General features: G+C 36.3%; 6 protein-coding genes across 8 annotated transcripts; 4 read left to right on the top strand and 2 right to left on the bottom strand.

The window, feature by feature from the left end:
* Window positions 1-2: 2 nt before the first annotated feature.
* Window positions 3-12,994, bottom strand: LOC140673532 (calcineurin-binding protein cabin-1). Of its 3 annotated transcripts, XM_072906504.1 has the most exons (20): window positions 12,863-12,994; window positions 10,874-12,435; window positions 10,635-10,796; window positions 10,372-10,557; window positions 10,161-10,304; window positions 9,904-10,084; window positions 9,709-9,833; window positions 9,402-9,594; window positions 9,165-9,318; window positions 8,929-9,076; window positions 8,083-8,850; window positions 7,596-7,971; window positions 6,817-7,521; window positions 6,640-6,741; window positions 6,248-6,530; window positions 5,877-6,130; window positions 3,619-3,782; window positions 3,210-3,480; window positions 2,555-2,683; window positions 3-2,485 (listed from the first exon to the last, which is right to left on the bottom strand). In XM_072906504.1, exons 1-20 carry the CDS (start codon window positions 12,944-12,946, stop codon window positions 560-562), a joined length of 7,917 nt encoding a protein of 2,638 aa, XP_072762605.1. In that variant the 5' UTR covers window positions 12,947-12,994; the 3' UTR covers window positions 3-559. The 3 variants fall into 3 exon arrangements, with proteins under 3 accessions (XP_072762605.1, XP_072762604.1, XP_072762606.1); XM_072906503.1 differs by having other exon boundaries at window positions 6,640-7,521; XM_072906505.1 differs by lacking the exon at window positions 12,863-12,994 and adding an exon at window positions 12,625-12,742 and having other exon boundaries at window positions 6,640-7,521.
* On the top strand, window positions 3,361-5,715 carry LOC140673540 (nucleoside hydrolase). Its single transcript, XM_072906523.1, has 6 exons — window positions 3,361-3,469; window positions 4,007-4,093; window positions 4,285-4,489; window positions 4,824-4,995; window positions 5,056-5,294; window positions 5,377-5,715. The coding sequence occupies exons 2-6, from the start codon at window positions 4,029-4,031 to the stop codon at window positions 5,674-5,676; spliced, it is 981 nt and encodes a 326-aa protein (XP_072762624.1). The 5' UTR covers window positions 3,361-3,469; window positions 4,007-4,028; the 3' UTR covers window positions 5,677-5,715.
* Window positions 12,995-14,114: 1,120 nt separating the features above from the next.
* On the bottom strand, window positions 14,115-21,465 carry Nup160 (nuclear pore complex protein Nup160). Its single transcript, XM_072906506.1, has 14 exons — window positions 21,217-21,465; window positions 20,501-20,814; window positions 20,311-20,428; window positions 19,627-20,156; window positions 18,727-19,551; window positions 18,223-18,653; window positions 17,522-17,743; window positions 16,731-17,413; window positions 16,309-16,659; window positions 16,027-16,209; window positions 15,761-15,927; window positions 15,434-15,664; window positions 15,244-15,347; window positions 14,115-14,607 (listed from the first exon to the last, which is right to left on the bottom strand). The coding sequence occupies exons 1-13, from the start codon at window positions 21,299-21,301 to the stop codon at window positions 15,246-15,248; spliced, it is 4,242 nt and encodes a 1,413-aa protein (XP_072762607.1). The 5' UTR covers window positions 21,302-21,465; the 3' UTR covers window positions 14,115-14,607; window positions 15,244-15,245.
* Window positions 14,538-15,248, top strand: LOC140673542 (uncharacterized). The gene is made up of 3 exons (XM_072906526.1): window positions 14,538-14,682; window positions 14,785-14,873; window positions 14,979-15,248. The coding sequence occupies exons 1-3, from the start codon at window positions 14,538-14,540 to the stop codon at window positions 15,090-15,092; spliced, it is 348 nt and encodes a 115-aa protein (XP_072762627.1). The 3' UTR covers window positions 15,093-15,248.
* Window positions 21,466-21,694: 229 nt separating the features above from the next.
* LOC140673541 (solute carrier family 35 member E3-like) lies at window positions 21,695-23,424 on the top strand. Its single transcript, XM_072906524.1, has 5 exons — window positions 21,695-22,505; window positions 22,628-22,780; window positions 22,855-22,937; window positions 23,013-23,151; window positions 23,218-23,424. The coding sequence occupies exons 1-5, from the start codon at window positions 22,014-22,016 to the stop codon at window positions 23,284-23,286; spliced, it is 936 nt and encodes a 311-aa protein (XP_072762625.1). The 5' UTR covers window positions 21,695-22,013; the 3' UTR covers window positions 23,287-23,424.
* Window positions 23,425-24,246: 822 nt separating this feature from the next.
* Window positions 24,247-26,415, top strand: Pont (RuvB-like helicase pontin). The gene is made up of 3 exons (XM_072906511.1): window positions 24,247-24,496; window positions 24,742-25,417; window positions 25,603-26,415. The coding sequence occupies exons 1-3, from the start codon at window positions 24,356-24,358 to the stop codon at window positions 26,154-26,156; spliced, it is 1,371 nt and encodes a 456-aa protein (XP_072762612.1). The 5' UTR covers window positions 24,247-24,355; the 3' UTR covers window positions 26,157-26,415.
* Window positions 26,416-26,546: the final 131 nt, after the last annotated feature.

The raw sequence follows: 26,546 nt of genomic DNA, 5'->3' as shown, positions 1-26,546 counted from the left end.
AATTAACATGATTATTAAAAATGTAAGACAAATAATTAAACGTCTTTATATCGTTGCCAATAGTATTCCTTTTTTTCATGATAAATATTCATATTTCTTCGCGATAAAGAAATATTTATATACAAAAAAAAAAGTAATAATTTTGTACCACATATATATGTATATATATCTATCTAATATCTTGTAATTTAATATAATAGAATAAATCTAAGGAAAAATAAATCGTTTGTATAAATTAGCCATATCAATTCATTGCATTGAAACTTTTTGAATAATTTACGTAACTAAAATTTATAATTTAATCATTAATTAAATGGCTCGAGATTTTCGTATACAAAACACATAACATACAAGAGACTAATGTAATAAAATTATTTAATAAAAATGTTATTTTCCCTTGTAATATTATTACTGTTGCGTAACTAATGTAACTTGTCTCACTTCAATGCAAGAAATTACCAAATCAGCGTTTCAGTTCAGTAATTACTTACGTCTCTCTTGAGAAAAAAAAAATTTACATCACTGCGCAAAGTGAGCATGAACCTACGCTCTGTTACTCTTAATCGTCCAGTGTTATAATTTCGACGCTATCGTTAACGAGTTTGTCCTGTGGTTTTTTATTCGAGCTGTTAACGGGCTTTCCCCTCGATATATCGTACACGGGCATACAATCAGCTGGTGTTGGCCTAGATGGTTCCGAGGTCACTTTTTGCGGCACTACACTCAAAGATGAGAGATTTTTCGAGTAGTCCAGGCTGGGCTTTAACTGCGACGGCTTTTGTTGCGGTATTATCTCCAAATGCGAGTGTTGTTGCAATTGTGATAGCATTGACAGCGCCTCGACCGTGCTGCCTTGAGGAAAGGAAGTCGAACTCGGCAGTGCGCTCGACGGCACGTCCATCGCTGCCGCAGGCGGTTTCGCCGATTTATTGCCGGCAGATGGTTTTTTATAGCCGTGATACTTGACATTCGCGACGGTCTTAATACTGGCAGATTGCGGAGTGACGACGGGACTCACCGAGATTCCACTCAATTCCGGCGGTATAAAAGGCGATTGCGACATCGCAGTGGAATTTCCTGACGGCATCGCGTTCAGTATACTTGGAAAGTTGCCAGGCATCGACACGGGTAACGCCGTGGAAGTTTTCGCGGCCGCCAGCGTCACCGTCTTCGTCGTCTTCCTCACGTTGGAATGCACGCTCGTCTGCAAGTTTGAGTAAGGTCGCTGGCAATTCTTCTTCGACAACAGTTTGTGCTGTAACGACGTTCCGGATCGCGACACATTCATGGGTAAGTTCACGGGCAGAGTTTGTTGCTGTTTCATAATCACAGGCGCACCCATGGACGCGTGGGCGACCTGCGGATTCGTCGTCACACCACCACTGCCGCTGTTGCTCTTCAAAGGGGAATGCGACAGTGACGAATTATTGTGCGCAGGCTGCGGCTCGGTCAACGATTTCGACACACGTATCTGCGGTGCGCTAATCTGCTTCGGCGGGCTGTTCTTCATCTGTTGAATGACGGACGGCTTAAGCAGGGACATCTGCGCTGCCGTTGTCGCCGCTGGGTTTGCCGAATGTAACACCGGCTTTGTCGGCGATATCTGAAGCGATTTCGGAATGTGGACGGGATGTAACGCCGCGGCTGAGTCGGTCTGCAAGCTCGGCTGCTTGCTGCTAGGCTTCGTTTTATGATGAGACGCCTGCTGCTGCTGTTGTTGTTGTTGTTGCTGCTGGTGCTGTTGTTGTTGTTGTTGCTGTTGGTGCTGTTGTTGTTGTTGTTGCTGCTGACTCACCGGCGTTATGGATATGTTAGGTCGATCCTTAGCCATTGACATGGTTGTGCTGGTTTTGGCGGCCGCCGCTTGATGATACATGGGCCGCGACGTCGATGCCGTAGAATTGCTCAGGCTTAACAGCTGTTGTATTGTCATAGAGTCTAAAGATCCTTTCAAATTACCTAAATTACCTAAATTACCGATATTACTCGAAGTATTAATATTGCAGCTGGATGTGCTCATCGTTGAGACGTTGCTGATGCCAGCGGTTATTGTAGTACCCGAATTGTTTAAACCGCTGGCGAGATTTGTTAACGATGACAGATTGGTCTGATATTGCCTGAGGATATCCTGATAGCTTCCTACTTGATTCAAGTAGCTCATAGCCGATAAGGGATCCATCATATTGCCGCCTAATCCGCTGGCCAGTATAGCTGACAACATGTTTGCGTCGACTAGAGGGTTCATGAAGTAAGGATTTATCATGGAACGATTTGGCCCGGACGCACCCATGAAACTCGTAAAGTTACTCTTGGAACCAAACTGATTCATCACGTTGCCACTCTGCTGCATAGCATGTTGCAGATATTTGTTAGCGTTAGGTGGACGTCCCCTCGGACGTCCGGTGGACATTAGGTTTCTATGTGGTTTGCGATTCTGCAAGGTCTGTAATGATGTCGAGTTTACTGGCATCTGTGGCGTGGGTGCCTGCGAGATGAAAGAATCATTTTCGATTGATATTATCGTCAACGTACAACAGCGGCGAAGTTTACTTACCGAAATAGTAGAAGTGACTTGAGGTTGCACGTGACAATTATTACTGTTATTAATCGATGCAAGTTTATTCGCCTGTATCTGTCGTTGACAGCATTTGATCGCGATTTCCAGGATATTTCCTTCCAGATTCTAAAAGGTAACGCAAAAATGATTGTGTTGGCATTTGAAATTATTGCAATTATTATCTGATAATTATTTATTTAAATCTGAGTCACAAAGATATAATTTTTAATAATTTTAATTATTTAATTCACTTCTCAATCCTCGAAAAAATTTTTTTTTAATAAAATAATGTTTTATAAAAAAGTGTAAAGATTTTTTTCACATAAAAAGATTTGTAAAATATTTTTATGCGATTATTTTGCCCTTATAAAAACGTTCATTTTGTTTACAAATCTAATTTAGTTTTTATAGTATCAATTCGTAATAAAAATTATTTTTCTCGCCACTGCCAGAGATAAAACAAACATTATTATGTATAATTACATACACAAATGTGTTATAAAAATAATCTGATAAGGCAAAAGAAATCCGATAAAAGATAAGACAAAAGGAAAGATGTGTACAAGTCAGCTTATTCAAAACAATACGCAGAATGTAATCACGCGAATTAATTTCTACAGTCTAATTATTTAAAGATTTTACATATACTTACTTTATTTCCTATGTACATTTTATAAGTGTCCGTCAACAATGTCGCAAAGGTTTGTATGGTCGACTCTTTACCCTGAAGATGCTTTTGTACAAGTTGATACGTTTCATAGACATCAAGCAGTACTTGGGTTCTGGCATCTGTTCTAATAAGGTGAACGCTGTCGATAGTGCTCCCCGAACCCATTGCCTGAACTCTACTCCTGAGGGACTGTTGACAAAGTGTCAAAGCTTGTCGGGACAACTGCTCTCTCTCGGAATCGCGTAAGTATTTTCTAAAGAAAAAAAAAAATAACATTAGATTTTCATATTATTTATTTTTTTGTACGAGAAATTTTGTCAATTTTTTCATATTAAGAGGGAGAATAAATGTTTCTTATACAGTTAGTTTAATTATTCGATTTGACCCTTACTTGTCGGAATCTGGAATTTTTCCAAGCTGTATGCACAACTGCATCAACATTCGACTATCGTTACTTTCCTTTAATACCTGCATCAGTAACGTCACGCATTTTGACATGTGTGAGGCAAAGCTTCCAGGTCTGTCAATTTCATTGACCGGTATGTGCCATACTCCCTAAAAATCACATAATATTCCAACATATACATTGGTTAATGGAGCAAATGGAGTAAAAACGAGCAAATCTCTAAAGGACTTTTTTGTTTTAGTTTTTCGGTCCCCTACACGCTCCCGAAGTTTTGCCATTTAAATTGGGGATACCCTGTGTATCACATAATTGGCAATATAAAATAGAATCGTTTGCTTCAATAACATGTTAATTTCACGTTTTATAATTACAGAGCGTCAGGATAATCGAGAGAAATGGCTCTAATTCACTGTATATCTATAATTATGACACTGATATATCTACTTTGTCTCGCCACCAGGTATTAATTAACAATGATTATCATAACCATTATAAAAGAACACAGCTTCATCATATCATCTTAAAAATTTTTCATCTTTTAAAAGTATTACATATGATTAATATTTACCTAACAAAATAATATTAAAGTATGCATTATAAAATAATTCCACGTCGAAGGATATGATAAAAATTTTTTTTTAATTAATAAAGGTATGGTAATACTACGGCTAGAAAGATGGTAATAGATACAGATGCTGGAGGAGATGATGCTCTAGCAGTAATGCTGGCTTTGATGTACGAGACCAAGACACACGACATTGAAATTTTAGCTATAATTGCTACATATGGTAACACAAAGTTGGAAAACGTGGAACAGAACGTATTAAAAATTTTGACAATTGCCAATAGAAGTGATGTAAGTACATATTTGATGACTGAATGACACATTTTGTTTAAATTTTTACAATTTAAAAAATTCCAAGATTTTATTAACACGATGTTATGTTAGATGATAAATTATTATTATAATAAATTACATTAATACGTACATTGTATTAATAAAATCTTTAAATTTTAATATTAAAATAATGATATTATGATAATCATTTATATTACCTATTAATATTGTTTATATTATTTATATTCATTATTATCTTTTTTCAATAATATTATGTATAATAATCAATAATAATAATAATAATAAATAAAATATATATATAATAATTAAATCTCTCCAAAATTTGGCACAGATACCCGTGTATAGTGGTGCCCAAAAACCATTGATAAATATATATGAAAGTAGTGATTATTTTGGCAAGGACGGGTTTGGAGATTTTAATTTTACTGAAACTATAACTGCAAAGGTGGACAAATCAAAACATGGTTCTGTGTTACTTGTAGAATTAGTGAAGCAATATCCAGGTATGTGTATATTGTATATATATATTGTAATATAAATATTCAATTATTTAATTTTTTTAGGTGAAATAACTATAGTCACTATTGGACCTCTGACAACAATTGCTACTGCAATCGCGTTGGAACCTAATTTCCTGCATTTAGTAAAGCAACATGTCATAATGGGAGCGAGCCTCGATAGTAATAACGTTGAATTTAATTTTAAACAAGATCCGGAAAGCGATTGGATTGCATTGAATAACACCAATAAATCTAGCATTATAATTCCGATAGAAACAGTAGATGCTACTTTTATTTCAAAAGTAATGTCACAATATTTATACAAGCATACGTAAATTGTATTGATTTATAAATTATAAAATATTATTATTATTTGATACACAGGAGGAATATAGAAACATTTATAGTAATCTAGATGTTTCTATCGCAAACTTCTTATATCAAGCTGAAAGAATAGGTTTGGAAAAAACCGAGAAGTGGCAACCATCAGACGGGATCGCTATGGCAAGTGTGCTACAACCCGAAATGATAATGGAACGTTGTAAAACTAATTTAGTACCGGTACTCGTCGGTGCAAGGGGTTCAGTTGTGAAAGATAATAACCAAGTATTTTGCAACGCAGAAATTATAAAAGATATTAACGTAACTGCATTTAAAAATCTTCTATTGGAATATCTTTCTTAAAAGTATTAATCTAAATTGTGGAATTGTTATATTGAATTAATTTTTAATTTTATATATATATATATATATATATTATTCATATATTATTTTATATATTATTATTATTATTATTATATTATTCATTATTATATTCAATCGCATGAATTAAAAAACTCGTCTTATATTATGTATACCAGTATTAATAATATATTTACACTCACATTAAAAAAGTTGGTACTTCTCCTCTCAACAAAAAGTCCTTGAAAGGTTTGTCCGGGATAGAATTGACAACTGTATGTCCTTAACAAAAGATCCTTGCATTTCACAGTATCCTTCGCCTTTTTATTATTAAAGAAGAAGTGTGCAAGTCTATAAAAGGACTTGTGATGCTCGGCGAATCTTAATATACACTGTTCTAAACCAGCTAGACAAAATGCAATCAAAGTCGCTACCTCTTCTTCCGGCATATGTTCCTCTAGAAGTTAAAATATCAATATATAGAATATTTACTTTTTTTGCATTTTAATAAAATGCACAAAATATATAATAGAATGTATTGATGAAAATAAAAGAGCAGTAGCATATAATTTACCATTGTCTACATTGGTAGACTCTTCTTTTTTCTTTTTTTCTGCGTCGCTGTCGATAGATTCAGTGTCGCTATCGGTGGAGCTATCGCTATCAGAACTATCGTCGCTACTGCTGGATTCTTCGCTACTACTGGAGCTCGAGTTATTTGTCTCCGTAGTAGTAGTTGTAGTTTGCGTAGTTGTGGTGCTTTCTTGAGATCCTCTTCTGCTCAAAGTCGTCATTTCTTCATTTGCATTGGCTTGTGTTTTCTTTTTTTCTTCCATCTTGTCTTTATTATCTTTTCCCTATCAAATCAGAATGATTGCAATTACATTAATTGATTTCAAGCACTTACACATTAGCAAAGCATATTGAAAAAAAAGGAAAAAATAATCAGAGATCAGATAAACGTACAGTAGATTGTAAATCTTCGTTTTGTAACCATTTGCCATCGAATCTTCTGGTGTCTTCGTCATCCGCGGAAGATTGCTGGGTTTCCTGGCTAATTTCCATTGCCTGTTTCATAAGAGCATCCATTAAATCTTGTACATTGTCAGTCTTTCGTTCAGGATCGACTGTTAATATATTTACTGAAAGTTTTTTATTCTCTTCTGTTTTGGTCTGCGATTTTGTTTTATCAGCACTCTTGTTTTCCAGCTTCTTCTTTTGCAATTTCGATTCGTTACTTTCATCACTGGACACAATCATCACGTCGTCGCTAGTTTTCTCTTTTCGCGATACCATGTCGCAAACTTTGGTAATTAAATCGTCTATTAAGGCTACGACATCTTGCATCAGTTGTAAGTGCGAAATGTTACTTAATTTTATTTTCTTCGTATTGTCATGTGACTGTTCATCGGGAAGTCTCTTGCGGCTTTCGGACTTTCCCATCTCTGTCTTAACGTCGGAAATTTTGTTCGATTTATCTATAATTTCTATTTCTTCAATACTATTCGAGCGTCGACATATCGTAACCACGTTCTTATCTGTATCCATTGCAGTATCGGCTTCTTTTGAAATACTTTTTTCAGCATCGGTATTCTCGTCCCTCTTCTTCTCGTTAAGTTTAGACTGATACTTCATAAAGGGTCCTTCGGAACAATTTTTAAGATGCCAACTGAATAGCTGACCCAACGATTTCTTCAGTGGTTTACCCTCGTGTTGCTCCAAATACTTCAATATACTCGCATGAATGCGATAATGAACTTCTAGCGCCTCTATAGATAAATTCTGCGGGCTCTTGTGGCTTATTCTACGCGGATATTGAGCGTTATTCTCGTATAATAGTTCACTAGCCTGAAATTAGACTAATATTAAAAAACTATATTAATAAAAAGCATAGTAAGATAAGCATAGATAAGATGATTAACCTTTGCGTAATGTTCCAAGAATATGGGAGGATCTTGATTTTTCTTTTCCGCAACTTTACCGAGCATATATTGATAAAGCCACCTCTCATCGTGCTGTATAGACGGTTCTTCGATAGTTTGGCATATTCGATTGGCGGATTCGAAGCATTGATCCGCAATCTCCAACATCTCTTCCTTTCTAGTTTCCAAAATTTCGAATCTCTCCATGCTTAACGTGTCGGTCTCTTGCTTGAGCAATCGCGAGCAAAATGAATGAACTATGTAAACAAAATTTCCATACTCTGTCCAAATGACGGAATGACCAGGCGCCAGCTCAATAGCGTGTTGATAACTCGACTGTGCCATTTTTGCCTTATTGAGAAACTTGTCTTTTCCTCTAAACGATAGAAAACATATATATATATATATATATATATATATATATATATATATAATACATATTGATGTTACAGAAAAATAATTTAGGAAAAGAAGAAACGATACTTACATAGGTCTGTAACTGTTCAACCAATTTTCTATTATACTGCCTGTCGCCATAGCTAGACCTGCCCATGAATTTAATCCTCTTGGATATAGACATAGATCTAGTAAATAATATCGGCAAGCATGCTCCCACTTATTGTTCTTGAAATAAAAATCACCCAGTAAATAGTATATAGTGGATATCGCATGCGGTAAAGGTTTTATCACGCTCGGCATTTTGTCCACTGTGCCGATTATGTACGCCGTCATCTCTTCTACTATTTGATTCGGGTCACTTTCTCGCGGAACTAATCTAATTATTCTCTTAAACAGTATTTCTGTATCCATGCTGATGGAGAGAAGACGGGGAGACTGAAAATTGGGCAACTGCTTCGGTTTGTAAAAGTCGAATAGCAACTGTGCTCCTTCCCAGGTTAATTCCATTTGCGGCACCAAGTGATCTTGTAGATACTTTGAACGTATCTTGTTGGCTCTGTTCGGATGACCATACAGACAGAAGAATATCTGTTCTAGATATTTCGTGAGTCTGTTCTTTATGGAAGCGTACAGGGGAGTCTCCAGCTGAGGTATAATGAGATTCATGATGAAGAATAAGAGTTTTGCTTCGTTGAAGCAACACCAAGAGTGTCTGCCGATAAATTCGTGAGCTGTAAACAGGATCATAATGGATGGTGGGATGCCGTCGTCCTCGTCATCTGATTCGGAATTATGAGAGCTGTGCAATTTATTTTTATAAGGAGACTCGACCTTTGCTCTTTCCTTATCTTCCTCGCTATTAACATATCAAAATTTCTCATTGTAATATACAATAATAATATATATGTGTATATATATTGCCTCGTAAACTTACTATTGCAGAATATAATGCAACAAAATCCAAGGAAGAACAGTTTCCAAAGGCATTTCAACAGCATTCTCTGGTACATCCAGTTGATGACAGACAATGTGAACTAAATTCTGCACCAATCTGGACAGACGAGACTCTGGCAAATATTTTGCTAAAAAAATACGATATCAAGAAATAATAAAAGAATATTATATTGCAAGAATTTCTTATATATAATGTACTTTGTGATGTAATCTTACCAATGAATACACTAACTTCGATCGTACAAACTTCCATTTTTTCTAATGCCATTACAATAGAATTTGTCCATTTCTTTTGTTCAACTTCGTCAGGCGAATTCAAGTAATTTTGCCATGATTCATTAAGACAAGCTTCTGCCCAGACGTAACATTCCTAAAAATATTTTATCAAAAATTTAGCACCTTGTTATACATATATTAATGTACTGTATTTTTATTAACAGTAACAAGTGTTACCTCATACTGTTGAAGTTGCCATAAGCTATCGAGTAACATGGTTAATTGTCGAACTCTGTCGACAATGTTTTCATTGTTTATTAATAATTTGTGCCTCTGTTTGGCAAACTTGAAGGTATCTTGCAGTATATAAGACAGTTCCGCGTATTTCTTTTCGTCGTACAAATGTTGAATTTCGCCTAATTTTTGACCCCTAAATAATTACAAATTTATATAAATTATAAAATATTTATAGTCTAATAATATTCAATATCTTGATAATAAATAATTAAATATATATTAGAGAATATTAAGATTAGAAATATACCTCTGAATTGACGTTAGTTTTCTCTTTACAAGCTTGGTACTGATTTGAGAATTATTTTTACAATTTAAAAGCTTAATGCATGGACTTAAGCCTTTACTTTCCATCTCTTGTACACGATTCAACAGCTAAAAATTCATACTTTATAGTTTATAATAATATGCCGTTTCCTTGATATTTTAAACAAAAGTTTCTTACCAGCTCTAGCGTTTCTATGACTACATCTATATCACCTTGACACAGAAAGATGCTAGCTTTAAGCCATAGAATTCTTAGTAAAATATATAAGTTTTCGTCGTTTAAGAGATCTTGTCTAACGCTTGTAAATATTATATGTCCTAATTCCTCTGCTGGCAACCCAGTGCCAAGTTTATCCAATCTGAAATAATTTCATACATAAAAAGTTTTTAATGAATATCATGAAACTAATAAAGGTAAGATCATTGAAGACTTACGTGGGATTTGGCACAATATCTGGTTTATTATCCAGCCACTTGTCTGTATGAAGCTCCCCGAATAGCAGTGTCATTTCGGTATCCAACTTTAGAATCTTATCATTGACATCTTCATCGAACGGTGACAAGTGTGGAATGTGTTGCCTGAATAAGATTGGATAATTTAGATTTTAATCTGTACATAGAGTGAATAATTCTTGCGCACATTTACCTCATAAAGACATATGCCTGTAAATAAATATCCGACATTCCTTTCGGCCACATCTGATTCCATTTGGTACACAGAAACTCTGTAAATTTCGCGATAATTATCATTAAATTACTTTTACTGCTATGCTGATTTATAAATGCGTCCACATCAGCAGTTTCTGCCTCTGTCCCAAAGTATTGCTGTTGACTGTGCGACATAAGACCAGGTTAATAACATAATATTTCCTATCATATCACCAAACAAAAAAACTAAACTATAAGCACCTTGAGTCGGGACTTGGTGACTTGGAACTTTCTGAACTTTTGAGGATTTCCACATTACTAGCATTGTTCTCTTTCGCGAATAACTGGTACATATCCATCGTGTCCATAGATTCGTCCAGATTTTTAGTGACATCATCTTTAGTTAATCTTACTGTATCTGGTCTGTAAAAAAATTATATTACAGAAGATTTACATTGGTAAGCCACAATATATATTTAATTACTTAATGTAATACATACAACAGAGTACTAGGGAACAGTCTTCTAAGTGTTTCCTCCAATTGGACATCGTCCCTCTCTGCTTCCCGCCTGTTTGACCCTCTGACTCTCGCGGATCGTCTCATGGTGCTGCAGCTCCAGGCCCATTGTTGCAGAAAACAGAGAGCGCTTCTACGTCTTTTCTTCACCTTCTGTCCCTCCTCCTTTCCATCAGTTTTTTCAGAATGAGTTTTATCGTCTGTCTTGTGAATCGCGTCGCTTGTTTTCTCGGCACCCTTCTCAGAAATCTTATCGTCGCTCGATTTATCGCTTTCTTTGTCGCTGGACTTCTCATTGGGTGCTCCATTATCCGTACTGTAAACATCGTCTGTGACTTTGTCGCTCTCCAATTTATCGATATTCGCGTCCGTTTCGGAGTGCATCTGTTCCTCGGAATCCATGTTTTTCGTTTCGCTTTGTTCTTCGCATTGCAAACCGTCTGTGTCGGACATTCTCAGTGGATCTTCGTCCTCGATTATTTGCACATCGGTTGAACAAGACTTTTTGTCGTCTTCCGTTTCAACTTCCATCGCGGTGTCCGAGGCTACGTTGAAGGCCTGATTGTCGTCCGACATCTCGCAATCTTCCGTCTCGATCTTGACAGATTTGTCGACATCATTTTCTTCATTCGGAGTAGGCTCATTTACATTCTGCTGATCTATTTCCATAACGTTCATTTCTTCAATCTCACATTCTTTATTCGCCGCTGCACCCTTGTCATCTGGCTTTCGAACCGATAATACAATTCTACTGACAAAGTTGAAGTCATTTTCAGTGATATACCTGTGCATGTCCAGTAGACTTTCTCCGAGAGCCAGCCACGTGCAATTTATTAAAGGCATTCTCAAAGTCAATTCTGGCAATGATTTTGGCATAAACTCCGTTTTACAAACCTCTGCCCACTTTGCGGAAACTTCTCTCGCCTCTGCTAATAACTTATCACCCAATATATGATCGTATTCGGTATACAAAGGTGGATCTAATTGCCAATCGCTGTTGTATAATTTATAACATTCTTCCATGCATGGAATGTCTTTAAATATCCTATCGCGGAATGCCAAACCCTTCACATAATTAGGATCCATTTCCAATGCTACAGAAATATACAACAGACAGTTCATGTAATCAGGAACGGCATATAAGGCAGTTATTAAATTATCCAAGCAAGGCCAATGATTAGAATTGCACTTTAAGCCTTGCTTAAAGGACGAACAAGCTAATTCTAAGTTAGAAATCTTCATAGCTAAGGTGCCAATTTTGTACCACAGCATTACGTCGGAATCGTCCAAGTTTGCAGCTTCCCAATAATTCTCCACAGCATCCTTGTAATTCCCACAGGCCGCTTGAATGGCACCGATATTCTTGAAGCAGGAATATTTCAAGGACAACATTGGTCTCGACCTACCATCTGGCACTTCGGGCTTCTCCACTTCATCCAACAATTCAGTCTCCAAAAGATCCTTAAAAATAACCAACGCCTCTTCCCGCTTATCTTTCTTCAGGAAATCCAAGGCTTTATTGTATTCCGTTAATGCTATTTGTTCCTGGAAGAATTTAATTGACGTTTTAATACACGTATCAAGTACATTTTCTCTTTTGAATTTTAATGTAATCTCTACGTTGTCTGTAATTTTATTTACATATCATATATTATATATTATTTATTTAAATATTTATATATCTTTAATTAAAAAAAGCAATCCATCAAAGGGTTAAAGGTATGAATCACGTGCGTCGAATGGGAATGGGAGACGGATGCAGATCTCTACTCAAGGCTGCCGATCAATCTTAGCTGTTTAAATGTCAATCAGTCACATTGAATAAATAAATCTCGTATAGAGATGTATCGGGAAAAGAAAAAAAAAATTCACAATTCCCCTTCGACGTTGCAACATTAATGATGCTGGAAATCTCGCCCGACGATTTCGAGGTTATACGCGAATGTAAACAGAGGGTAAATATTCCCCGTACTTGCGCCTCCCTCGTGATCGTGGGCACATCCTCCTCCTCGCTCTCCTCGCTCGACTCCTCGTTCAACGCCGATATTTTAATCATTTCTCCCGCGGTGTCAACGCCTGCATATGCAACACAAAAAACGTCAACAAAGCCACAACAGCCGGTTTTTTAACACGCCGCCATATCACTTGCGAATGCCGCGCATTCTACTACTCCAGATGACGAGCTTGTTGAGCAATGCATATATCTGCTGGCTGGAGGTGATTTTCTAGTGAGTTTTAACGTGCCCCGTGCCCCTAGTTTTTCAAATGACAATTGTATTGTAATTTATGCGCTTGTTCTTTTTCTCCTTTTGCTTCTCCACAATTTAATCTTCTTTTTGACAGATAAGTGACAGTAATAAGACTAGAAGGAAAAGGCACGTGTATATTTAAAAATCCAAGGAAGAAGCTTCAAATAGTCTGCGAGTGTTATATCTCTTGGCACTTGGCACTTAGTGAACTTTAAACTTGTTTATCTTAATTGCTCGTCTCGCTCGGCGATGCGTACGTGCACGCATATAACGCACAAATGAAAGGGAGACGCTACGTTTTACCGCTTGACAGCTGGCATACATGTGCATACCGTTGATTAATTCAGGCCTGATTTAGTCTATAAGGATGTGCTCGCACGAAATAATATTTCGTGAACAACAATAACAGCTATCACGCGTTGGCGTGCAAGGATGTGCTTCCAAGTGAGTACCTCATCCTGTACATATCAATATATGTCACATGCTACCGGTATACCGTATGGCGATATAAAAGTCATCACTCGATATTATTTTTTGTGTAAAAACTATTCTTGATAGCACGATTAAATCATGCTATAAGCAAAGGATATAAAATACAAAGCATATATTTTAACTACAAATGTCATCATTTACAACATGTGATTATACGCTGCAATTTTTTCTGAATTTACATGTGTGACTCTGTCCTATTTTATTCTTACAATAGTTTTAATCTTTTGGATTAGTATACGATAGGGTTTTTTTAAATGAAAAAATCACGAGTAAAAACATTAGTAGTTTATATAAACATGTTATAAACATGTAGATACATTATTGTTCTCAATAATCAATAACCAATCAAATTGTTTATTGATTTGAGTTTAAGGTAAAAATGGAAGAAATCATTATTCTATATGCGTATAACGTCATTATATGTATATATAATACTATTGAAAATAATTAGAAAGAATCAGTAACAGTCTTTTATGACAGAACGTTGTGTTGTTAGATTACAGAACAGGTAAGGTTGCAAGTTGTAAGTCAACTAGGAAAAACTTGCCAGCAATACTTATTCTTATCATGTGAAGAACAAAAAAAAATGACCTTTGAGATACAAAAAAATAATAATAAATATTGAGGTATACATATATACATATATAACAATAATTTAAAATTACAACAAAACATTTGACATTCAGTGCAAAGCATCCTTACCATAAACTGTATTCTAACAAGATATTTAAAGTTTATCGTAGTTCATTCCTTGGCACTTTAAATCATTATACAAACAAATTTTCTTATCACATAAGTGGAAAAATCGTAATAAACGAATATACAAAATCAAGACTAATTTCAACTGCAAATGACGATTTTTGATAATCTGTTTCAGTCATTGTTCTAATAACGTAAATTGATAATATGTACATCGCAGGAGACCAGTTGAGGAACGGTGGTATGCAAACGATAGATACACAGAATATGTCCAATTCTGTAATTGAAAAAAACAAAAGTATTACATTTTCATTTCCCCTCTACAACAGATTTCATCAAAATTGGCGTGTAGGTGAGTCTTTTTTTTTATTATTATTATATTGATGCCGATTTATGTCTTGTTATACATTTATAAAATTTTTTCGATTAAATTCAAAGCAACATTATTTTATAGATCCTAAAATGTCGAGACACTATTGGACCGCATCTTTCTTCTTACCAGTCGGTTCGATTTTTATTCTTGGAGTAGTGGTTTTACTTATGGTAATGTTTACAAATTTATTTGATCTATAAGATCATCATATTAAACTTTCTTTTTCTCGCTCTTTATCGAATTTACAATTGAACAATTTCAAATAATGATTATAGGTATTGTTTAAACGATGTCCACATACAGTAGCCGCGATCGTTGCCACAATCCTCGCCATTATTATTATATTGACAGCTGTAGTATCGCTTAATCACCAACCAATTTATACTTAACAAATGTTTAAGCCAAATAATTATGGACTGTTATATCAAGTAAACCTTTCTTTTTTACATACATTAGACTGTGAGAGTATAGAGAACTGATTGAATATTTATGAATTTTGGTAACAATTGTACAAATTGAATAAATAGATACGTTACTTACTACTAGGAGTGTTCGCTCATCATTCTCATTTTAATCATGTCTTCGGACACACGTTCCGCTGTTTCTAGATATTTCTCCAGCGTTAAATTTAATCTATCGTAGCTCTAAAACATAAATTGCAACGTGCATTAAATTATGATTTATTAATATATTAGTATATATTAACTATAACTTCAGAAATTTATCATACCTCTATATAAGTAGAGTCTTTACTTAAGTATTCTAATTCGTTTAACAATACTTCAATGGTATTAAGCGGCAACCAGGTTGGTGGCGCAGTAGCCACCAAAGGTGTCTCAAAACCAAAATGTTCTTTTCCGCTACCTAATACCGCGTTAATATAATCTACAGCTAACTCGCTTGCTTCCACTAATCTGCCAGTATTCAACATGAGACGAAGAAGTTCCGAAGCGTTGCGTTTCTGCAATATTTATGTAAATATAATATTGTATTTTCTAAATAAAGAAAATAGAGAAAATCAAGGACATTTTTTTTTATTAATGAGAAGATTACTTACTTTATATGATATTAATAACCATTGTGGTAGAAAGGCTCCATCTTGCAATAATTTACGTGCAATAGCCTTATGTAATTCACTACTGTTGTCTTTTTCATGCTTCAACATGAAGTATTCCAACAATCTCCAAGCGGTATTCGCAATGGTTGTATTAGATATTCCAATATCTGAAAAAGAATATTAATTGTCATCTATCGCTTTTGTAGAGAAAAAAACTAGATATGATTTTCTTACACAATAATAATATAAAAATTATTAACATGTACCGAATATATCATTTTGTATTAGCCAGTCCCAGGCATTTGGATCCTCGCGTTGACTCAATTTGATGCACTGAGAAGTTAAACTTTCGAGTACAGAGGCTTTACTAATTTTAAATTCGTCGCACAAATGCAGAGCTGTCGTGTACAAGCCAGTGCTGCACAAAGTGATAATCAGCTCGGATGGTTCTATAAACATGATATTTTTAAAATTAATTTTGATCGATTTTTTTTTTCTTTCATAAAGATAAATTACATAATTACAATTAAGGGATACTTAATCCTTACCAGTATGCGCAACTATATGCATCTCCGAATTGACTTTTGATATCTTTAATCTCGCGTCAACTATATAATACTCTTTTTTAATGTCATCCAACTCGAGAACTTCGACTTGCTTCTTTATCTTGTAATGCAACACCTCTTTTCCATCTATGTTTCTCTTCTTTTGCGTGCTCGATGTGTTCAGCTCGCCGGACAGATTCTGATCGACAGGTCTTACGATCCATCTATACTTTTCGCTTACATGATGCAAGGCATTGATACACGCCAGCAAACATTGCGCTTGCTTGGCTATAATCGGCGCGGAATGAGGTTCCTGACTTAAACGCATGGCTTGTTCGTACATTACAGATGCAGCTATAAAAATATAGAAAGAATATATAAGTATAATAATACTCAGTTACACATGTTTGCAAGCAAATGCTTACCTTTCCGCATGTTTTGCTTATTGACGTGGAAACTATATAGAAAATTGTAATAATTATTTTCCATGAGATCGACGCTTCTGGCTCTGCCCTCTACTATTCTCTCCAGGTCCTCGTACATGTCGACGTAAGGGAAAGAAATTAAGTCTATCAACAATTTTTTCTCGAACAACGTTACGACCAGTTGCCGTAAACAGTCCACTCTACGTGCAGCGTCCGGATTCGCGTTCAAGCAATGATAAGCTTCCGTGTGGTGACCTAGACCCAGGTGTTGAGCGAATATTATTGAATGGAGCGTCGGCAAATTTGGATCGTCCGCGTCGGCGGTCGCTATAGCCGTCTCGGCGATCTCTATAATACAATCGGCCGCGTTGTGTTCCTCGAACAATTTGATAACTTTCAGGTAATAATGGACCAGATCCTTGTTTCTCGATGTTACGTTAGAATTGAGCAACGCGTCCACCAAAAATTCGTCGGTCAAAATTCCGTTGGAAGCACGAAGAAAATTATCACATGCCTTTTGCATCTCTCCCATTTCTAGTAATGCAATGGCTAGGATAAACTTCCTCGAGGCGCTATTCCACTCGCACCACGTGTTCAGAAGTCTCACGTATTCCTGAACAAGCAGAAATTGACAACTAGACAGTAACCATTCGGGAAAGATAAAATTTCCAGATATCGGCCATCTAATTTCAATCATTTAAGGAAATATAAGATATCTAAAAATCTTGAATACTATATATGTATGTATTAAAATTTGACATTGCGTTAAAAAAATTTATATGAAAGGATACATAAGTTGCGCGATAAGCGTCACATGCGTCAACATACTATAATGCCAAGGTATTAGAGCCGTCGGATCCATATTCGCCTGGGCCATTAAAATATGAGCGTGTCTGCCACCACTGCTATGAATAAACAGTTCTAAGAGCGACAGGGATCGATGCTGTCTCTGTCCAACGTTAATTCGCGGATCAACGAGCTTCAACATTGAAAGACGCTGTGAGCTGGACTCGCTGGAAAAATAATTCATAGCTTTTTTACACTTTGCATCGACGTTTAAAAATATACATATATGTGAGCACAAAGGTTATAGCCGGATAAGCATATTAAAAATGCCCCCGACGAGTTTTCAAATAACATTTGGCCTGTCATGTCCTCACTGTAAAAAAACATTCCTCAAAATTTCAGCTTCCTAACTCTATTATTTTCTAAGTTAAAAACGTCACTTTCAGTTTTTATTTTTCTTTTCTGTAAATATTTGAGATGATTCCATATCGATTTTTTTTCTGAACATTTATCAACAAAAGATACAAAAAAATAGTTTTTCATTAATCTCGAATAAAAGCTCGATTTTTTTACAAAAGGCTGAAATTAAGAAATGGCCTTTTTAAGTCCACATGGGCACTGGGGACACTTTTTATATATTTATTCGGCTATAGCCTTTACACGTACATGTGTACTATCTCTATATTATTTAAGTGATAAAACTTACAGTAAGGATTGAGAAGGAGTATACGTTGCTGTAGACTCGCATATCCACGTGACGACATAGTAAGCTTGAGTAAGTACAACGGTTCTCGGCGCTGACGATGATTTCACGGTGTGCAAGGAACTCGAATCAAATATCTCGGGACGTAGTAAAATGAACTGCTGTAAGATCAACAGATCTCTACAGATGGAGAATCTCAAAAGCGCTATTTGCGTTATGGTTTCGGCCACCGCGGAAATTCCCAGCTGGCTGCCGAATAGATGATTGACGTTCAACAAGACTCTCGAGGCATCGTGATCGTTCTCGAATTGCAGCTTACTCGGTTGTCCAAGGTCGTACGTCAACGCGTCCAGTAACATGCCCATGGCACCCGATATATCCTTGACACTACTTAGTTTGTGATAGAGCTCCGATTGAAAATCGAAATCCGATAGCTGTCGGTGACACGCAAGTGATTTTTAGTCCAATGAAAAGAGACATTGTATGAGCTAATTATAAAATACTCACCGGATCGTCGGGTTCCAACATCAACTTTGACAGCAAATCATCGATTATAATATCTGGACTTCTAAGATGATACAATTCTCTTTCAATTTCAGTTTTGGTCTCCTCGGACAATTGCTCTCCCAATATGACCAACGCGGACATTAGCGTGATTAGATCTTGGCATGTGTCTTCGTTTTGCGATAGAACAGGTGTTGTTTTGAAACGGGATGTGTAGGACTTGTCGTTGCAAAAGACCAAGTGTTCTAAAGCTTCCATGGGTCTCAGAAGTGACAGGGATGACTTTTTCAATAGGACAATGCCATAAACGCTCGGCAATAGCAATAGACCTACGGGACGAGTGCCGTTAGCGTGATACTGAACAACACAGGAGTAGAATTTCGACCAGCATCGGTTGGCAATCTCGAGATAATCCTCATCCATGATCACATCCGCCTGTAAATCGGCGGAATCCATCACTTCTGCCTGTATCTCGGCCTCCACCGCCATACACACTCTCTCCTTTAAAACAGCCGGCGAGAAGGTCATTTCTGCTATTACGTTGGATCTTCTGTAGATGCTGAGCGCTTTCGTGATGTCCACCAACGAAAATTGTCCAGGATGAAAAATGTAATTTATGTACGCTTGTCTCGGATCGGTTCCAGGATCGGTTACAATGTAATCTCTGTCACGCGCTTGCTCCAAAATTGTGGTCTCCCATTCGGAATTAATGCGTTGCATACCGTTCAGAGATAATTGAGCGTGCGTAACCGCCACGGCGTCCATGTCCGCCGTTCTCCACACTGCCCACAACCTCGTCGGTGTGAATGCAAAGTCTACCAGGTGTTGCTATTTAGGAATAACACAAATTCGTTACGTTCTTATATAGCAAACGATGAAATATATCGATGAAGGTATACTCACATCCGGTGCGTATAACGTGCATAATCTAACAAATTTGAATATGCCATTATCTTGCATAGGCTTCAGAATGCTGAATTCGCATCCACCGCTGAATTTTAAAAACGTTCCGAGATACAATTCGTTATCGCTGCCCAGCGCTTTCCTCAAGACGTGACCTTGCGCGCTTTGAGACACAAGGCGATTCTCGATTGCCGCGTCTGTCACAGCTACGCACTGCGTTTTATTACAAGACCATATACGTACGTTACCCTCTCGACATAACGCAAACAAGTACGTATCGCTACCATAACTGTGTATAACGAGGCACATGGCAACGTGAGCCTCGGTATTACGACCTCGGAACGCTGTGGCTATACCGCTCAAGAATTTGGGCACTATCGAATCCTGCTTTAGTTCACTAGTGTGTACAAGACCTGTGAGCGTGTCGAGCCTTAGAAGTAATATAGTTGCTGAACTATAGGCAAGAGCGAACAGTGCCTCTTCCTGTGGCAACGTAAGCCACGATGCTGCTGCATGAGGCACCGGAGAGTCTAAGTAAAACAATCAAGTAAATCTAATATGCAAATAATATAGCGGCAATAATAAAGACAAAAATAAATTTACTAAGCATATATACATACAAAATATATTTTATATATAAAAAATTATTACACAGAATAGATTATATTCAGTAAATAAACTTACTTGTTGTCCCAGCATTGGATATGATGTGAAATGTATGAGGATCTCTAGCATTTTGCACAGAAGCTTCGCTGAATATAGACTGTACACTGAGATCTGTATATGTACCCAATAAATTTTCCTTGAAAGAAACAAATTGTTATTAACAAAACAACATGCATAGACAAAAGTTAAAATATTTGTGCATATTTACTTGTTTGTGAATTTTATCTGGGTGAGAAAAGGTAAGCTTATGAACACTGGAAACAGTGACGATTAGGATAATGACAGAGTTAACTGTTTCATGGATAGAAATTCCATCCAAGATTGGAGTATCCGTAAATTTGTATCTCACTCGACAGTTGGCAAGATTAATGTCAAGACTGTGCTCAATCAATTCGAGCACATCGTGACAAATACGCCAGTAAATAAAACGGTTACGAGTAAAATATTTGGATGAGTCTTTGTAAGAGTAGCCACCTGCCCTTTCTGGCACCTTTATATCCTGTAGTGTACTTTGGCTTCCACCTGTAAAAATAAAATCATTACATATTTGTTACAAAAAAAGCGACTATCCTGAGGCTATCAAACTTTATATTTACTATCAATTATTATTTATTAATTTTGTCAAAGCATTGACATATGTATGCCTTTAACACACAATTTCTTATGACACCTGTCAGATTTGGCGCTTAATTTTTCTCAAGAATCCAGATACTAATTAATTTATATGTAAATGTAACAGGTAGATAGAGGTTAGGAAAGCTGTGCAAAAGGCCGCGACTCGCAAATATTGGAATAATACTTTATTCCGCGAGCGTCCGATTATTTGTGTGTCATCGCGAATAGCTTTTCAAGGTATTCTTATGTTAAGTTACGAGAGAAATTTCGGTTTGCCGGGCCGTCACGTGGAGGTTAGGACGTGCTCACCTGTGTTCAGGGTGATTTCTTTCCATTTCTCCGGCAGAGTTTGATCCGGCACGACCTCGCGATATCCCAGCGGAAACTCCACCATGTTCCGATAATTTTCTAGGAGACGATACACGAGAGATTTACAGCGGCCTGTTACTTCATATCACAAAAAACCGCCGGAAATTCGAGCGGATACCGAACGATTTTTGGCGCTCGTCTCGTGCTCTACGCAAGTGTGTGCGTACCTACGTGTGTGTGTGTGTGTGTGTGTGTACCGAGTGTCCGATTCGTGTTTTTTACAAAAAAAAATCATGGTATTCGAGATATCGATAGAGAATCTTCGACTAAGATATTCAAAATCGGCCAATCGCAGGGCCAGGAGGTACAACTTTTCCGATGGTAAGATAAACTGCGATTGGTCAAATTCAAATTATCTCGACTCACTTCGCGCGGGACACCCTGTAGAAGTAAGGCAAATATATGTATAATACGTGTCACGTGGAGTATTTGTAGTAGCGTCGTATGTGAATAGCCGCAATTTAGCGCTAAAATGTCAGGGAATCTGTAAATAAATATATGCATCCTCGAACATGACATATCATTCGAGAGATATCTGTCAATTAATAACCACAAGGGAAATGGAGAAATAAATCAGCCCTAATGGAGCGACTGTAATTTTCTTCTCAATAATAATTCACTGGCTGGAACTTGACATGTGTACGTGCAAGACATAACCTTAAACGTCAGTGCGCTAGCTGTCAAATTATTATTAATTAAAAAGAAAAAAAAAAAAGAATAATATACGAGTTCCTAAAATGAACAAGAAGGTGGTCGTCGCGTTTTATCTGCTCCTAAACGTCATCTTCTCGATCGTGATTGTACTGTTGAACAAATGGCTTTATATTCACACCCGCTTTCCGAACATCACCCTGTCGATGATACACTTTGTCATGACGTTTGTCGGCTTGATTATCTGCGAGAAGTTGGACGTCTTCTGCGTCAAGGACATCGACATCAAGGAGATGATGTTAATTGCAGTGACCTTTTGCGGATTCGTCGTCCTGACGAATCTGAGCTTGGCTCACAACACGGTCGGGACCTATCAGGTGGCGAAAATGTTAACGACACCCTGCGTGATAATAATGCAAATGATATTTTATAGGAAGCGTTTTAGTACTCTCGTTAAATTAACCTTAATACCGATTACACTGGGAGTGGTGATCAATTTTTATTACGACATACAATTCAACGTTGTTGGAACAGTTTATGCGGCACTTGGGGTGCTTGTAACATCCCTGTATCAAGTGGTACGTCTCATGATTGTTTCTCACTTTTTGATAAATATATCAAAATTTACATCTAAATCTAAAAATATAAATGTAAGGGTGTGTAACACAGTTTGATTATAGATGTTTCATTTTTTTTACAGATGATAAACAGAAAACAGAGAGAATTTCAGATGGATCCGATGCAATTGTTATTTTATCAAGCACCATTATCCACTGTTATGCTCTTGATTATTATTCCAATCTTTGAACCAGTTGGGCAAACGTTCACGCACAATTGGTCACTACTGGATGTAGTACGTTTTCTGATAATTTTTTTTTTATCAGGATTTATGCTCTCTCAACTAAATTATCTTTATGTCATTTACAGAGCATGGTGATGTTGTCAGGTGTGGTTGCATTTTTTGTGAATTTGACGTCCTACTGGATCATAGGAAAGACCTCACCTTTAACGTATCCTTATGTAAATTATTATTATAACAAAAAATTTATAAACTCATGTATTACACACTTTAACAAAGTATTCAGATATAATATGGTTGGACATTCCAAATTCTGCCTCCTTTTGTTGGGAGGTTCATTACTTTTCCATGAAACATTGGCGATAAATCAAGTCATCGGTATAACTTTGACACTAGTGGGAATTATATTATACGCTCATGTCAAAGTAAGCTCAATTTTTATTAACGCCTACATGTCAATAATTTGTAATTTAATGTATTTCTCTTTTTAGATGAAAGACAACCAGGCTGTAGTGCCAGAATTTAAAATCAGAGAAACAAAACCTTTGTACAAGGTATGATTCTATTTCAGAGAAGATAGTTGACAGCGAAGAAAAAAAATCTGGAATTGAAAAAATTTATCATGGTACTTAATAAGATATATAAATTTTGTAACTTTAAAGTCTATATTACAATAAAATTTATTTATTATTCCCGAATTTATATTTCACAGCTTTCTATAATTTTAATTAAGATATATGTAATATTAAATATGTTTATATATACATATATAATTTGAATTATAAAATTAAATTTTAATTTTTAATTTTATTGTTACGTTAGTTGACTTTAGCTTAAAGAAATCTAGAAATAGATAAAAGAAATTTTAAATAAATCAAGTCACAAATATAAAGAATATGAATTGTACGATATAAAAGAGAGCTGAGGAGAGCATAAAAAATACATAAAAATTTAAAAACAAAAAAAAGATGCTCAGCAAAATGGGTCAACGTCGCACCTAGGGCTCAGATAGTTGAACTGTATTGAAATTAGCGGCAACTTTCAAATTAAGATTACGATTTATCGTTAGCTTTTTCCCAGGTGCATCGGACCCGACAACAGACGCCCCGAAATGTCTTTATATACGAAACCTGGTTGCCTAAAGCGTTATCGAGAAACTAATCATCCCATGAGACATCTAGTTTCCGAAAAGTGTATCAATTGCTAGACGCGGACTTTTTGACAAATAGCTTGCGCGAAGTACTACTTCGATATATTATTCGCTCTAAATATTTTTTCTATGATATATATACAAATGTATTTCTCTCTTTTAAATTTATTCCTCATTAATTTTCGCCGAAAAAGACGAGAAATACATTTGAAAGACCAGGAGGACGAGCGGATCGATAAATTCCACGAGCTTGAGCTTCGGAAGGTGGCGCGTAAAGCGTAAAGCTCCCGCGTTTGATTTCCACCAATGACGAATCGCGTTGCTGTAACAACAGTGGAGGGAGAAGGCTAGAGCGGGAAGGAGAGAGAAAGAGAGAGAGAGAAAGTATCAATCAAACAGCAAACAGGCGCAGCTAGCAACGTGCTTGCTTTCTCGGTGTTTTATTTCTCTCAGATTCTTTTTTAGAAAATCGTAACACGATGAAGATTGAAGAAGTGAAGAGCACCGCGAAAACTCAGAGGATCTCGGCACATACGCATATCAAGGGTCTGGGACTCGACGAGAAGGGCACAGCCATTAAAAATGCGGCCGGTCTCGTCGGTCAAGAAATGGCGCGAGAGGTTAGTATTTTCTTAGATATTGACATTTTATCATGTTATACGTTTGTTGATTTGTTCTTTTAGTATAAATAAAAAAAGTAACATTTATAGAAAATTTGCTTCTCCAAATCTTGCTGTCGTTACGTTTTTCCTTTTTTTTTATATTAATGACACAAAAGATGTATGATAAAAATCATGAAATTATTAATAATATATATAATATAATTAATATTAAAGAATTATTAAATTGTCACATGCTTTTACAGGCGGCAGGAATTGTTGTCGATATGATAAAATCAAAGAGAATGGCAGGACGTGCCGTGCTGTTGGCTGGTCCACCAGGTACAGGCAAGACCGCGATAGCTCTTGCCATTGCTCAAGAGCTTGGTAACAAGGTGCCTTTTTGTCCCATGGTGGGTTCAGAAGTCTACAGTTCAGAAATCAAGAAAACAGAAGTTCTCATGGAGAATTTCAGGAGAGCTATTGGTTTGAGAATCAAAGAAACAAAGGAAGTATACGAGGGCGAAGTCACAGAGTTGACACCTGTGGAAACAGAGAATCCTATGGGTGGTTACGGTAAAACTGTATCACACGTGGTCCTCGGACTGAAGACTTCTAAAGGCACAAAACAGCTAAAGCTGGATCCCTCCATATATGAGTCTCTGCAAAAAGAGAAGGTAGAGACTGGCGATGTAATTTATATCGAAGCTAACAGTGGTGCTGTAAAGAGACAAGGTCGAAGTGATAATTTTGCTACCGAGTTTGATTTGGAAGCAGAGGAATATGTTCCCTTACCAAAAGGTGATGTACATAAAAAGAAAGAAGTCATTCAAGACGTAACGTTGCACGATTTAGACATAGCCAATGCCAAGCCACAAGGAGGACAAGATATAATGTCTATGATGGGGCAATTAATGAAACCTAAAAAAACTGAAATAACAGGTAAAATAGGACATGTTATTATATCTAATATCTTGTAACAAATTGTAGATTTTTTTAGATTTGATATGATTTGATATTGATATTAAATCATGTCCATATGTGTACATATTTAAATCACATATACAAATATATATAATACAAATAAATATAATAATATAATAAATTATATATACAAATTATTTTAGACAAGTTGCGGAAAGAAATAAACAAGGTAGTAAACAAATATATCGACCAAGGCATTGCTGAGTTAGTGCCAGGAGTATTGTTCATAGACGAGGTCCACATGTTAGACATAGAAACGTTTACTTATCTGCATCGCGCTCTGGAAAGTGCCATAGCACCGATCGTTATTTTCGCTACAAATCGTGGCCGTTGCGTGATCCGGGGAACTGAAGACATCGTCTCTCCGCACGGCATACCTCTTGATCTGTTGGACCGTTTGCTGATCATTAAGACTCTTCCATATTCCAGACAGGAGATCGAGCAGATAGCGAAGCTGAGAGCTGTGACAGAAGGATTGCAAATCGAGGACGAAGCTCTGTCCACCCTCGGCGAACTCGGTACGAAAACGACTCTGCGATACGTAGTGCAACTTCTAACACCCGCGGCTTTAACTGCAAAGATCAACGAAAGAACCACCATCAAGAAAGAGGACATTGAGGAAGTCAATACGCTTTTCTTGGATGCTAAATCATCCGCTAAGATACTCATGCAAGATCAAGATAAGTTTATGAAATAAAGATTAGTCTTCTAATAGTTTTCTAAAAATGTGTTTCAAATTTACTTCCTGCATCCAATACTGTTTAAACCAAAATTAAAAAATAAGTTGGGACATTTTTAAGATATAAATTCTTAAATATTTTTTTCATTTAGCTTTTAACTTTTTCAATTCCTCAGTCACGCTTATTTATAATTAGAATAATAACAGCTTTAAGTGTACATATAATATAGTAATGTTTAGTTACATTGTATAATGAGCCTAGAACATTCTTCATACGAATTGATCTATTTTACCAATGTTTTGTAAAGATAAATAAAAATAATTCTTTATTAGTAAAATATCTATATCTTTTTTTTTTATATTATAAAAATATATCGTAATATTTTTTATTTATATTTAAATTTTATT

Source organism: Anoplolepis gracilipes, chromosome 14, assembly GCF_047496725.1.
Source record: "Anoplolepis gracilipes chromosome 14, ASM4749672v1, whole genome shotgun sequence".
NCBI classification, from domain to species: domain Eukaryota; kingdom Metazoa; phylum Arthropoda; class Insecta; order Hymenoptera; family Formicidae; genus Anoplolepis; species Anoplolepis gracilipes.
The sequence above is the reverse complement of the archived record's forward strand: the minus strand, read 5'-3'. Positions and strand labels throughout refer to the sequence as shown.

What these genes read in the sequence shown, in the direction of transcription:
- LOC140673540 (XM_072906523.1), top strand. Translation starts at nt 4,029, where the DNA reads ATGGCTCTAATTCACTGTATATCTATAATTATGACACTGATATATCTA. An exon ending in CTACTTTGTCTCGCCACCAG is followed by an intron (nt 4,094 to 4,284) that starts GTATTAATTAAC and finishes TAATTAATAAAG; the next exon opens with GTATGGTAATACTACGGCTA. An exon ending in CAATTGCCAATAGAAGTGAT is followed by an intron (nt 4,490 to 4,823) that starts GTAAGTACATAT and finishes AATTTGGCACAG; the next exon opens with ATACCCGTGTATAGTGGTGC.
- LOC140673532 (XM_072906503.1), bottom strand. Translation starts at nt 12,946, where the DNA reads ATGATTAAAATATCGGCGTTGAACGAGGAGTCGAGCGAGGAGAGCGAG. An exon ending in TCACCAAGTCCCGACTCAAG is followed by an intron (nt 10,558 to 10,634) that starts GTGCTTATAGTT and finishes TATGTCGCACAG; the next exon opens with TCAACAGCAATACTTTGGGA. An exon ending in TCTTGGAACATTACGCAAAG is followed by an intron (nt 7,522 to 7,595) that starts GTTAATCATCTT and finishes GTCTAATTTCAG; the next exon opens with GCTAGTGAACTATTATACGA.
- LOC140673542 (XM_072906526.1), top strand. Translation starts at nt 14,538, where the DNA reads ATGTACATCGCAGGAGACCAGTTGAGGAACGGTGGTATGCAAACGATA. An exon ending in TCATCAAAATTGGCGTGTAG is followed by an intron (nt 14,683 to 14,784) that starts GTGAGTCTTTTT and finishes ATTATTTTATAG; the next exon opens with ATCCTAAAATGTCGAGACAC. An exon ending in GAGTAGTGGTTTTACTTATG is followed by an intron (nt 14,874 to 14,978) that starts GTAATGTTTACA and finishes TAATGATTATAG; the next exon opens with GTATTGTTTAAACGATGTCC.
- Nup160 (XM_072906506.1), bottom strand. Translation starts at nt 21,301, where the DNA reads ATGGTGGAGTTTCCGCTGGGATATCGCGAGGTCGTGCCGGATCAAACT. An exon ending in AGAAATCACCCTGAACACAG is followed by an intron (nt 20,815 to 21,216) that starts GTGAGCACGTCC and finishes TTATTTTTACAG; the next exon opens with GTGGAAGCCAAAGTACACTA. An exon ending in ACTCCTTCTCAATCCTTACT is followed by an intron (nt 17,744 to 18,222) that starts GTAAGTTTTATC and finishes TTATTTTTCCAG; the next exon opens with CGAGTCCAGCTCACAGCGTC.
- LOC140673541 (XM_072906524.1), top strand. Translation starts at nt 22,014, where the DNA reads ATGAACAAGAAGGTGGTCGTCGCGTTTTATCTGCTCCTAAACGTCATC. An exon ending in TAACATCCCTGTATCAAGTG is followed by an intron (nt 22,506 to 22,627) that starts GTACGTCTCATG and finishes TTTTTTTTACAG; the next exon opens with ATGATAAACAGAAAACAGAG. An exon ending in ATTGGTCACTACTGGATGTA is followed by an intron (nt 22,781 to 22,854) that starts GTACGTTTTCTG and finishes TGTCATTTACAG; the next exon opens with AGCATGGTGATGTTGTCAGG.
- Pont (XM_072906511.1), top strand. Translation starts at nt 24,356, where the DNA reads ATGAAGATTGAAGAAGTGAAGAGCACCGCGAAAACTCAGAGGATCTCG. An exon ending in GTCAAGAAATGGCGCGAGAG is followed by an intron (nt 24,497 to 24,741) that starts GTTAGTATTTTC and finishes ATGCTTTTACAG; the next exon opens with GCGGCAGGAATTGTTGTCGA. An exon ending in TAAAAAAACTGAAATAACAG is followed by an intron (nt 25,418 to 25,602) that starts GTAAAATAGGAC and finishes AAATTATTTTAG; the next exon opens with ACAAGTTGCGGAAAGAAATA.